Genomic DNA, 13,820 nt, shown 5'->3' on the forward strand with positions numbered 1-13,820 from the left:
ATATATATATATATATATTCAATTTTTTGTACAATCATAATGATAAAAAATTAAAGAATTTATTCATTTTTGAAGAGGAAGACTAATGTTCAAGAAGAAAAAAAATCTAACTTCTACAATATCAACCTATGTAGATAGTTCTTCTACTTCAATGAATCATGAAGAAAGTGAGATGCAACTTTCAATGGTTTTTAAAGAGTTGCATCTGATGAGTTTGATCTTAATTCTTTGGAACAAAATCCTGGAAAACGGCTTCAAATTTGGCAATATCATCTAAACCAGAGAGTTGAGGTTAGACGAGCTTATCTTAAATGGGGTCCATATCAGAAACATCTTGACAATTATCCTTTATCTGGTACGAAGCATCCAAGACGATTTCAATATGCTTGGTTTGGTATTTTTCCTTCATGGTTAGAGTATTTACCTTCTGAAGATGTTACATATTGTTTATTTTTGTTATTTGGTTAGCAAAAACATAATAGTTCATATGTTTTTATTAGTAAAGGATTTAGAATTTGAGAAAAGGTTAATGATGGAATGAATTGTGCTTTTTTTAAACATATTGGAGATCCTTACTCACCACACAATAATGCAGTTGGAGCATGTCTAGACTTACTGAATCAGGCAAGTCACATCCAAAATGTAATTAAGGATCATATTTCTAAAGAAATTCAAAAGAATTGATTGCGTTTAAAATCTTTTATTGATGCAACTCGTTGGCTTACATTTCAAGATGGTGCTTTCAAAGGCCATGATGAGATTTCAGAATTAAAAAATCGAGGTAATTTCTTGAAATGATAAAACTCGTAGCTTCTTACACTGATGAAGTTGTAAAAACTGTGTTAGAAAATGCTCCATATAATGCTAAATATACTTCACATCAAATTCAAAAAGAAATCTTGTATATTCTCTCAAACAAGGTGAGAAAGCATCTTTGTGAGAAAATTTGAGATTCTAAGCTTTACATAACAGTAGATGAAGCTCGTGATGAATCCAAAAGAGAATAAATAGCACTTATTTTGAGATTTGTTGATCTACATGATTTTATTCAAGAGCGTTTTTCTTGATCTTGTATATGTTAAAGATACTATATCATTAACTCTAAAACAAGAATTGTGTGACATTCTTTTTCGACATGGTCTTTATATCTCTAATATTCGTTGTCAAGGATATGATGGCGCCAGTAACATGACAGGGGAATGGAATAGTTTACAAGCCCTCATGCTTACAATATCCACTGTTTTGCTCATCGATTACAACTTGCATTAGTTGCTACATCTAGAGAAGTTATTCCTGTGCATCAGTTTTTTTTAAATTGACTTTAATTGTCAACATCATTTGTTCTTCTAGTAAGCGACATGATGAGTTACATGCTATCAAGACATATGAAATTGCTCATTTATTAGAGATTGATGAACTTGAAACTGGTAAAAGGACAAATCAAATTGGTACTTTAAAACGAGCAGGTGATACTCGATAGAGTTCTCATTTCTCTTCTGCTTGCAGTTTGATAAATATGTATGGTGCAACGTTGACTGTTTTACAAAATGTTATTGTTGATGGATCAACTTTTTCTCAGTGTGGTGATATAGATAGTACTTACAATACTCTGACCTCATTTGAGTTTTTATTGATCTTGCATTTGGTGAAAAATATTATGGGAATAACTGATGTTCTTTATCAAGCTTTACAAAAGCAGTTTCAGGACATAGTTAATGTTGTGCAACTACTTTATTCTACAAAAATACTTATCCAAAACATGAGAGATGACAGATGGGAGGAATTATTAAAAAATGTGAAATCATTTTGTGAGCAACATGATATTCTAATTCCTGATTTAACTGCTTCTTATGTAGTAAGATAAGGACGCTTGCTCACCAAAAGATCATATTACAGTTGAGCATTATTTTAGAGTTGGGATATTTTTAGTCACAATTGAAAAGAAATTACAAGAGTTGAATAATAGATTCAATGATCAAGTAATGGATCTACTAAGTCTGAGATCTACTTTCATGCCTAAAAATGCTTACAAAAATTTTGACATTGCTAAAATTTTTACTCTTGTTGACGATTACTATCCTGAAAGCTTTAGAACAAGAGAAGGTTAATTTGCCTTTTCACCTTCAGCATTGTATTCTTGATGCTCGTCAGCATCTAAAAATGAATAATTTGTCAACTATTCATGAATTATGTAGATGTTTAGCAGAAACAAAAAAAATCAAAAGTATATTACTTGATTAATTGATTAATTTGTCTGATATTAACTCTTCTAATTTCTAATAATGTTCTAAAAATCAGATCAGACCGTCCGATTGAACCGGTTCAACTGGGAATCGGCAAAAAAGGTCCGGTCCAATGTATAAAACCGTCCAATAAAAAATTATTTGAAAATTACTAAACTAACCGGTTAGACTGGACCGATAATTGACCGGTTCTTATAAATCCCATCTTTTTGAGCTTTAACAGAAAAAAAGAAACAAACGCGTAAACGCGTCACCCTACCCCCTTCCCCCTTCGTGAAGAATTGAAAAGCTTAGCAAGTTCAAAAATTAGGGTTCTACCGCCGCCATCCGTTGTTGTTGGCGCCTCCAAGGCCCCCTCCTTCCCCCTGTCTTGAACCCAGCCACTCTCTTGTAGCTCGGCACGTCATCTGGTTGAGGGTTGGAGCTGCTCGCTGTCGTCTGTTCGTCGTTCTGCTCTCCGTTGAAAGTTAGTGGCACTGCTTACAGGCTTATAGGCTTACAGGATTTTTCACTTCTTCGGGTCTTGCTTTTATGCTCTATTTAGTGATAGACTACTTTCTGAATGTGGATTGAAATTAAATTATTGATTTTATGTTGTTAAAAATGAATTCGTTACTCTTCTGCTGCTCTTTTTAATTTCTAGGGAAGTGAGTATGCTGTTTTTGAATTTTAATTGATATATTTATTGATTTCTGATTTAAGGTGATTAATTGTTGCTTTTTTTATTTTTGTTGCTGATTGTTCTTGAGATCTTTGGTTTAATTTCTGAGAAAGTGAGTATGCTATTTTTTAATTTTTTTTGTTTAATTTTTTTTTGGAATCCTTTAAGAGCTGCTGATAGTGTGTTGCCTTTGATTTTAGCTATAGAATTATGGTTGATTAATTGATATTTGGCTGTGTTACTACTGTTTTTAACTTTGTGAATGATTTATTGATTTTAGTTACTCCCCCTTCTCCAACCCTAACCTTTCTCCAAGCCACTGTCGCCGCCCGTTCGTGGGGAGAAAGAAAAGGGGGGAGAAAGATTTTTCTTACTAGCAATCCTTTGAGACTTCATTCATTTGAGTTTCGGCAAATGCTACATTATTTCTTCGGACATTAAAGATTAATTGTTAATATTTTGATGTTTGTACTTTTTTAGGATATTTATTTATAATTTATTTATTATTTTATTATAAACAATTTTTTCTGCTTGAACCATGGTTAGACCAGTTGAATTAGTGATTAAAACAGTTTAATGATCGGTCCAGTTTTTAGAATCTTAGTTTCTACAGCTACTACACAGCACTCATTTTCACCAATGAAAATAATGAAACCAAGGTTAAGAAACAAGATGGAGAACAAATTTTTCACGGATAATTTGGTTATTTACATTGAGAAAGAAATTGCTGAAAAATCTAATTATAATTCAATTATTAAAAATTTCAAGTCACTCAAAATTTGAAGAGTACCATTATAAACTATTTTATATTTTTTATATATAAAATTATTTATTTATTATCATTTTCGATAAGCCACCTTTATTTACCGTCTTTTAATTTATTAGTTATTTTGTACATGGTAAACCACATGCACTTTTTTTGTCATGTTATTCAGTGTTATTATGGAACAAAATTACTTTTACACATACATCTAATCTTATATTATCTATCATTAAAAATATTTGATTTAACTAAGTACTTATTATTTCACTAGTTACATAAATACAAATATTTATAATTTTTTTCAAATTTCGGTACATACTAAATAATCTGTTAAAAATTATAAATGTTTTCCTTTCCTTTGCTGCTGGTATGTATATATGCGTTTGATAAAAAGGATTTGATTATCCTGAAATTATTTGAATGAGTGATCAATATTATTAAAATAAAATAAAACTGTAAATACAATATATTATTTTTTGTTTTTGGTGAAGAGATGAAAATATAAAATCTACGATCACGAAATCCATTATGAATGGGCCCAAATGTAGTGGTCCAGTTAAAACCAAACCAGCCATGAGTATGTTGCATGTGAGCTTGTTTCATTATTTATGTGATCCTTTTGAGTAGAATACTTTTGTCAACAGAATATGGAAAGCGTGTTTAGATAACTTTTGGAGCTGTTTTTTTTCTATTTAGGTTAAAATTTTATGAGCTTATTTTGCATGGATACTTCTCACTTATGTCAACACTCAACAGGAAATGGCTTTCAAAAACCTATTATAGATGTTGCATCCATTTTTAAATGAAAAGCATTGCTCTAGTTTTAGTTTCATATTCTCAAATCTAAATTTCGTAGGAAATATAATTTAAAGGTTTTAATATTACCCAATCAGACAAAAGAATCTGTGCAAAAAAAAAATCAGACAAAAAAAAATAGTTATTCGGTCTAGTTTGGTCTAAAACTTATTAAAAAATTGACAATTTTTTTACAATAAAATTATTTTAAAATTTTTTAATAAAAATATTATATATAATATGTTATATTTAATATTTATAAAATTGTTTAAAATATTTAAAATATACAAAAATATTTATAATAAAATATAATAAATTTAAAATATTTAATAATTTTGTTAATAATAAAAAATATTTATATATTTAATTATGTTTTAACAAATCAATAAGATTAATTAGTAAGTTTAAGTCTGACCATTAATATATTAAAACTTTTACAAAAATTTTAATTCGTGTCTATTTTATAATAAGTAAGACTAAAGTCAAATATATATTTCGGATAAATAGCAAATTGGTTGTAGTGAAATAACACACAAGCTATTGATGTTATTGTTATATTATTCAGGTTATTTACACCTGCTATGAATGTTGTTACCATCAAATGATGTAGAATCCTACCCTCTGGTCTTCCGCAAGTATTTTTATGATATGCAAATCCTAATGTATTATTTAACCGCCACAAATAACAGATGGTCATGACTGCATGCTAGAAACAAAGAACTTTTGCAAGAAGCATAAAGCTTATAAGCAGCATTATGATTGGCATCAAGCAGCAACATTAAGACCTTAGCATTCTCTTGGTGGCACGCCTCAGGAATCGGAGTCTCATGTTTCTTATTCTCAACACAAACTAGGACACATGCTGATAATCTCAGACACCATTTCAGTGCAACCATACTTGGAAGCAATGTGCAACGGAGTGTTGTAGGAATCAGATGTTTTCTGATTCAGGATTCCTTCATTCTTCTTAAGGAGGCTTGAAAATGTTGCTATATCATTTTTTCTAATTGCATCAAACAGATTTGGATCCTTATTCATGGGCTTGAAATAAGGCAACTCCTGAAAGTGAGAAAGTGAATAGAGCAAAGTTCTGTGCCCCCTTTATATAATGTTTAGCAGTTAATCAGTTATACTGAGTGAAGTTGCAGAAAATGTTTGGAAACTTAACTGTACAGAAAATGAATACGTTGGTGATAGACTTTTAAAAGTCTCAAACATGTTCAAGGAAAATTCTTGTGGAGTTGTCTCTCAAAAGTGTCAAATTTATTCAGCAAAAGAAACTTCTTGGTATGACTTTGAATGTGAAAGTAAAACTTCACATTCTTTCTATTCATTTATCAAGTGTATTATAAAATTGAGCATATTTTATTAACTCTCATATCATGTCAATGTTAATATTGAACTTTAGTCCTAACTGAAACCTCAAAACTAAATCCATTAGCATATAATTGTTGGAATCATTATAAGAGGCACTTTGATGATATAGCAGTGACTTGAGACTTAGCATAATCGCCAAACAAACAATAATATATTTCAAAATTTGTCATTCAATTTCGCCGAATTGCCCGAATATAAGTTGACTTGGAATATAATTCACTTAAACCAAGATTTTGTGTTTCATTCTTAATTCGAAAGTAGGGCTGGAAGTGAGTCGAGCTGGACTAAGCTCAAGTTCGGCTCACCGAAAGCTCACGAGCTAACTCAAATAATAAGAATATAATCTATAATTTTATATCAATTAATTATAATTTATATATTTTAAAAAATATTTAAAAAGATGAATTTTATATATTGTCTATGTATTAATAAATTGTAAATTCAACATTGGCTCACCGGCTCACGAATTTAGCTTATCGAGCTTTTAATGAGTCGAGCTCGATTTGACTTATGATCTAACTTACTCACTTCTAGCTCTATTCATAAGCATTTTAGCCTTTGCTACTTTTCCTTCTTAGCACCTAAACCATATGTAATCTAGAAAAATAATTGGTTTCCACGAATCTTCAGTGCAATTTACTCACACTTTGTTGTGTAGTTTCTGATGGGACCTAACAACAGCATGATAGCATGATTCTTTGAACTTACCAGCTCCAAAAGTTCATGAATTGTAATTTAAACACTACTATGTAACAATGCTCTAAACACAAGAAATGAGTTTTGTATAGCAAGTCTTCCTTCACTGATGGTAGTTATTTATACTTTTTCGGCACATTAATAGTATGCTAGTTAGAAGTTAGAACCCTGACAAGTAGAGAATATAACTCTACGAAAAAACGGTCGCAAAAATGTTGTTTTGTTGAAATATATCACAAATCCAAAAATGAAATGTTCTAAAAACAAAGAAAAGGATTAACATAAAAACAAAGATGTTGCGAATTTAAATCCAAAAGAACTCCGCTATCCGGTGGCGCCAGGTCATCATCCAGTGGTGGCGGCAGCACATCGTCCCATGCGGCCGTAGTCACCATCTGCTCCACCGAGTGTGTACGCACTGCTCGCGGCGGCTGTGAACGCCTGCGAAAACTCCACTGGTAACCCAAATGGAGTGTAGCGATTGCTGCGCTGATTAAGAAACCCACCAGAATCGTCGTCAAAACCGAACTAAAATCAGAAAGCATGTTTCTCCCTGTAATACAAAAATATTCTCAATACATAGGACCCAGCAAAATCGAAAAAAAAAATCAAATTCTCAGGGAACAAGTTCAGAATTCAACTCAAATGTGACACAAATTCAAGTCAATAATAATACAAATTCAACTCTAAATCCTACTGTATTTCTATCTCACAGAGTTACTAAATCTTTTTCCTATATGCAATGAATTCAAACTTTTCAATGGCCACTGCAGCTTTCAATCCACCACAGATATGATAATTTCAATAACAGTCATCAATTATTACACAAATCTTATACCAATTTCACAAATTTTATTCCAATCTCATCAATTTCATCAAATATGAAACCAGTTTCATCAATTCTTTCTTATTCTTTGACACCAAAATTTGAAAAGGGACAAGACCAGAACATGCATGGAATGTAAATACTGAAAAAAAGAAAGAGAGAAGGAAAGAATCAAAACCTGAAGCTTCTGCCTTGGCTGGCGACGGCGTTCTCCTCCACTCGGCCAGGCGCGGCGACGAAGACGAAAATGAAGATGGCGATGCTTCTTACTCCTCCTACGATTCTGGCTTAGGATTCGACTCTCTCATAAGAATGGCCTATTAAGCCTAGTTTGTATAAATAATTTAATTAAATTTTTTTAAAAAAATAATTTAAATAATAAATAATTATATTAAGAGTTTGTTTGGATTAGTTTTTTAAAAAAAAATTTTGAATTATTTTTTTTAAAAGATTTTATGAAAAAATAAAAATAATTTTATGTTTGGGTATCTCATACAAAAAAATCTTTTTATCTATCAATTATATTTGGGTATAACAATATAAAAGTATTTTTTGTTTATTTATTACATGAAAAACATCTCTTTTTTACATTTAAATTTATTTACAATCTACGATTATTTCTAACCTCATCATAATCTTCAATGTTTAAAACTTACTGTCATCTTTTTATGGTCCTCATATCATACCGATACACTGCCCGCCAGAGATATCGACACCGCCATAGCCTCTCACCGACACTGCCTCCACTTCGGTCGGTTAGCCTGACGCGTCTCTTTCTGTTTTGCGCCACTCTCCCAGCAACCATCATCGCGGACGGCAAGTCCTACCTTTCCGCGCGTTTGTTGTGCCAGATTTGTCTCTCTCCCACTTTGGAAGCCAATGTCAAACTCGTTTTTAACCACCGCCATCTCTCTCTTTTCATACGCTCGTACTCCTCTCTCACTCTTGGAAGCAAGACAAACTTGTAGAACACGTTCTGCTTTTTTTAGTATTTAAATTAGAAGCAAAAATCCTAGTTACTTGATGCAAAGCATGTGATGAGATCTCTTCCTATTGTGGCAGGTAAGAGACGGGTTTGATTGCTTTGGGTAATTTACCTGTGGTATGTATTTTTAATTATCATTGCATGAAAGATATTTTTGACTTTGAAATACTTAAATGGCCACTATCATAATTTAACATATTATAGGATAGTTATTTTAGTAGTATGCATATATTTATTTTAAACATTTTAAGAATCTATTTTAGTTATAAATTATGTAAGCTTTGTTTATAGAACAATATATACAATCTTAAATTTTCATCTCAGCTACTTTTGTTCTTTTTAGATTTTTGATCCTTTGTTTTTTCATTTCTAAAATAAGCAAGTTTATGCTTTATGAGTTTAGGCACATTTGCTCTTATTCACGTAGAATTTGTCACTGAGTGGTTGTTCTTTGTATATAGTCATACATTTAAATTTTAGACATACATACAAGTTTGACTAAATATCATCTAATAATTTTTAATTATTAATTTTATATAAAGACAACTTACAAATATATTTTTATTTATTATTATATATTACAAATATTTATTAAAAAAATAAATTATGAATAATAAAATTTGTTTGTTTATCTTTTTAATTGATTTAAAAATAAAGATCTAAATTTTATTAGATTTGACCGGTTTGTACTGATTTATTCTAAATTTGACCGATTCAGTTCGGTTTATTATCTTAAACGGTCGTAATTGCAGACTAAATTAATAATAGATCTAATTTATTGATTTTTCGGTCAAATCGACTGGTCCAATTCAATTTTAATAACTATATTATATTATATATACGGTCAAAAAAATTTAGTTGACCATATTTTAAAATTAAAATTTTAATTTTAATTTTTTTGTTTTATTTTTTTAAATTGAATTTTAAAATTTTGATAAAAATAAGATAATTTTAAAAGTGAATTTCTATACGTCCTTGAAATTTGTTTGCATTGAGTCGAGTTATAGATAGGCATTCCTTTAATTTATCTAATAATGTTACTTATCTTTCTAATTTATCTAATAATACTAGTTATCTTTTAAAATTTAGTCTTTATTTAATCTTTTAATTTAATAATATTATTTAATTAATCTCACTTTTTTAAATTTTTAGGAATTAACTACTTAAAAAGACTCACAATACCAAATTTAAAAATAATCCTAACTTCACTTTTCTCCTTCTCATTCACAATAAACTATACAAATTCTTATTCTTTTTTCTCTAACCATGTTGTCTAGCCATCGAGAATCATCACATCTGCCTTGCTGCCAACCTGCACAGCGTCTATCCGTCGCACAATAGGATAGCGTTTGTTTTGAGGTACTGAGATAGAGATTGAGAGACTGAGATTCAGTATCGTGTTTGTTAGTTCTACTAAAATTTTTGTCTTTGTCTCTAAAATTTCAGTATTTCAGTACCTCCAAAAAGTAGAGACATAGAGGACTGAAATTTTAGAGATAGAGACTGAAACTTTAATAACATTTTATACTTAAAATACTTTCATTTCAATTAATTAATTCTAATTTTATCCTTTGTGCAAATTAAATTAGAGTTTCATTCTTGTTTCAATTTCTGTCTCCCATTTTGTACCAAACAGAATACTAAAATTTGTTTTCAATCACTGTCTCTTAGTCTCTGTCTCTTAATCTCAGTCTTTCTGTCTCTGTTTTTTCACCAAACGCTACCTAAGAGAAAGAAAGTGACAGAATGGTGTTACAATAAAAGATAAACATTAACGGTTTAATTCAAATAGTGACATTTTAAAAGGCGGTTCAGGTCAAGTGGAGGGCATCTGGAATAGTGCCATTTTTAAACCAAATAGATGAAACAAGCAGAAGGAGATACACTTAGGTGTGATTCGTAGTAGTGCTTCTTTTACTCTAATTTTAACATTTTCTTTTGACATCTCTATGAGAAATAATATGTGGTACGGTGATGCAAATGATCAAGTCAAATATTATAAGTTTATAACAAAATCCATTGTTATAAATAACACACTAGTTTTGATATACATCTAAAATTTATTTTAACACATCTAAAATAATAAAATAACATATAAAATAATTTTGGTATACATTGGAAACTCATGCAAAGATTTTTGTATTCATTATTGCTAACTAAATAATTTCTCAGTACATTCGAAATTCATGCAAAGATAATTGTATTTATTATTTTTGTTAAATAATTATATACCCACTNATAACATAAATTAAAATAAAATTTAAAAATAATATAATATTATTAATTATTTTACTAATTATTTTGACTAATTTGATTAAATTTTCTTTTAATGACTCTCAACTATCAACTTCACGTGAATTCGATTACACCAGAATTTTCACCATATGCAATCCAGACTTTAAGAATTCAGTATTACGGAACGTATATATAAATTCCTGCTTTTTGTTTTTTTGAGTCAACAAGAAGGCAGAAGCAACCTCTTCTACTAGTTTTCTAGATATGTGACTCATCTTACTTATATTTTACCAAGCAACCTTTCTAATTTTTCTTCTTTTGGATTATTTCTATCCACAGTGTTATAGGGCCTAACCTAACAAGTAACAACAACTTTGATTTCTTGGCCGGCAAGGTGGTTATAAACAATAAAATAATTCATATGCAAAAAAGAACTTGACAACTTTATTAAGTGATAGATAATTTGGTGTTAGATTACAAGAATGATCATTCTGAAATAATAATGTATAGATGGAAGATTGATGATTAAATTGGAGCTGCAGGTTGAAGTGTGAGATGGCCTTGCTGAACAAACGATGCAATGCAGTCATCAAACATTTCTTCAATTGACTTAAACTTGACTCCCAGACTCTTCAGTCTTGATGTGTTCAGATCGTAATGCGGTCTATCTAGTTTCTCGAACCTGAAAATCCAACTAATTCTATTTAATAATTCACTTTAAACCCAAATTAAACATAATTAGCAACAAACCTTTTAGGAATAGGCAGAGTAGGATAACGAGCTGAAAGCAAAGCAACCAAATCATCATTATCCATCACAACAGAGCTGCAAAGGTATCTGCCATGGGAGGCTTCATTCTCATACACAAGGATATGGCAGAGTGCCACGTCATCGATGTGAACGTATCCCATCCTTCCATGCCATTGAAATCTGTCGGTTTCACCTTTGAGCAACCCTAGCACATCAGATGCCGTAGAACACAGATCTGGCGGCAAGCTTGGTCCAACGATGAACGAGGGTAGAATCGTCACTAAATCGATCCCATTCTCTCTGCAATACTCCCATGCCGCTCTCTCCGCCATTGTCTTCGACATCACGTACCATGCCTGCAGTTTCTCGCAGAGATCCAAGGAGCTCCATGAAGACTCGTCTAGAGGTACTTTTGGATCAAGATCGTCTCGAACCCTAAGAGTTGAAGAAGATGAAGTTAATACCACTCGACGCAACGCTGGATTCTTCTTACACGAACGCAGCACGTTTAGAGTACCTTGGAGAGCCGGCTCCAACATCTCCGCCTGTTACATGCACCAGATTCCATCAGAACTTGAAAGAAAAAGTTTAGGAGCCAGTAACTTTATTAAATTCTGGTCAACATATAATTAGCAAAACAAAAATGAATAATTTTATATTATTGTATGAAATCTCACACCATTAAAAATATTATTGATAGTTATTTGATAACTATAAATCACAAAAGTTGCTGACCTCTAACACTCCTCAACTTAAAAAGTTAAGTTCTCATGTTGCGCCTCTTTATAAAAGACACAACAAAATTTGAATGAATAATGTACCTTGGCATTTGACGAAGGCTTGAGGACAGGAGAGGCTATGTGGAAGACACCTTTGCATCCATTGATGGCATTGTCGAAGCTTCCTTCTTCCATTAGATCAGCTTCGACGAGGTGCAGTCTCTCTCTTGCACCTTCTAGAGTCCATAAGTGTTCAAATTTCTTTTGCTTACGTAAATCTCTCACAGTTCCAGTGACATTATAACCATACAAAAGAAGTCGCTTGATAAGCCAAGAAGCTAGAAAGCCTGAAGCTCCAGTCACACACACTCTCTCTTTCTCTTTTTCCATCTTCATATCTCTCTCATTCTTATAACATGCATATATATATATATATATATATAGCAACTCTTTCCACAAGGATAGAATGATAGAGCTAATTAATTGGCAATTTATTATATTCAACTCCTTGCACCAACAATGCATGACCTTCCTACCTTTGCTCTAACCATGCTGCTAGCCTCCATTACAAATTTCAAACCCTATTCCGTTCAACTACTATATTCATTAACTAATTCAATTCTCATGGTGGTAATTCGTATATAGTATAGTATATATTGTAATTGTATAACAAAAAAATGATACGTATATTTTAGAACTTTCTTATTATTATTATTATTATTATTATTATTATTATTATTATTAATATTATTATGATATTATCATCAATTGCGTTAAATGTGTACACTAAAATAAAATACTAAAATTAATCACCAGAATATAATATACGTTAAAAGATAAATTTACATTAAAAATATATTAATCAGTACTTATATTTATACATCAATTATATGATAAATAATTTAATGATTGATTTTAATATATAATAATATTTTTATATTATTGTATATACAACAAAAAATATATGAAAGCGAAACTACAACATCATGTACTTGATTGACCAACCCACCAAAGTCCAAACTAGACCCAGAGACAGCGGAACAACTAGGTGTTCCAAGAAAAAGAAGGTCATGGCCCAAATCTGAATATAAAAGCCCGTTTGATTTTTTTTTTAAATTAGGTATGATATTTAAATTTAAGACTTTTAAATAAAGATGGAGAATCTAACTATAAACGAAAAAGAAAAAATGTTTAAATTTAAAATTAAAAGACTATAACATTTGAGTTATAATTTATTAACGATTAAAATTATTAATTAAAAAAATTTAAGATTCTTTAATCTTGACCATAACGAAATGGTATTATATGTATATAGGATAGGTACGTAAAATCCAAGAGAACAGGACCCAACTAAGTACGGATATCTCTATTGGCCAGAAATAAAACCAAATTTCTATTTCTAAATTTTCCACTTCAGACTTCTGCTTTGAAAACGGTTCTGTTAAAAAACTAATTAGGAGTGTAGTTAATTATTAGAGCCAACTAATTAAAAAAATATTTATTATAAAAAAAATTATTATCTTAATTTTTAAAATTTTAAAATTAAAAATAAAAAAAACTTGAATTGACTTATGTTATAATTAATTTTCTAAATTTTTTCTTCTAAAAATTAACTTGCTTAATTACCACCTTGTAATTTAGTATTTATGTTAAGGTTGGCTCCTTAAATTTTTTCTTTCAATATATATTATTGTAATGTTTACTTTAAGACACACGTCAAATTAATAACAGTAAATAATTCACCTTCTAATTTTGTTAATGTGAAATAGA

At 30.4% G+C, this 13,820-nt stretch overlaps 1 protein-coding gene across 1 annotated transcript; it reads right to left on the minus strand.

Annotated features, from left to right (window-relative positions):
• Nucleotides 1-11,051: 11,051 nt before the first annotated feature.
• Nucleotides 11,052-12,487, minus strand: LOC107459757 (tetraketide alpha-pyrone reductase 1-like). The gene is made up of 3 exons (XM_016078014.3): nucleotides 12,153-12,487; nucleotides 11,332-11,876; nucleotides 11,052-11,263 (listed from the first exon to the last, which is right to left on the minus strand). Exons 1-3 carry the CDS (start codon nucleotides 12,444-12,446, stop codon nucleotides 11,107-11,109), a joined length of 996 nt encoding a protein of 331 aa, XP_015933500.2. The 5' UTR covers nucleotides 12,447-12,487; the 3' UTR covers nucleotides 11,052-11,106.
• Nucleotides 12,488-13,820: the final 1,333 nt, after the last annotated feature.

The sequence above is a fragment of the Arachis duranensis genome, chromosome 7, assembly GCF_000817695.3.
Source record: "Arachis duranensis cultivar V14167 chromosome 7, aradu.V14167.gnm2.J7QH, whole genome shotgun sequence".
Taxonomy (NCBI): domain Eukaryota; kingdom Viridiplantae; phylum Streptophyta; class Magnoliopsida; order Fabales; family Fabaceae; genus Arachis; species Arachis duranensis.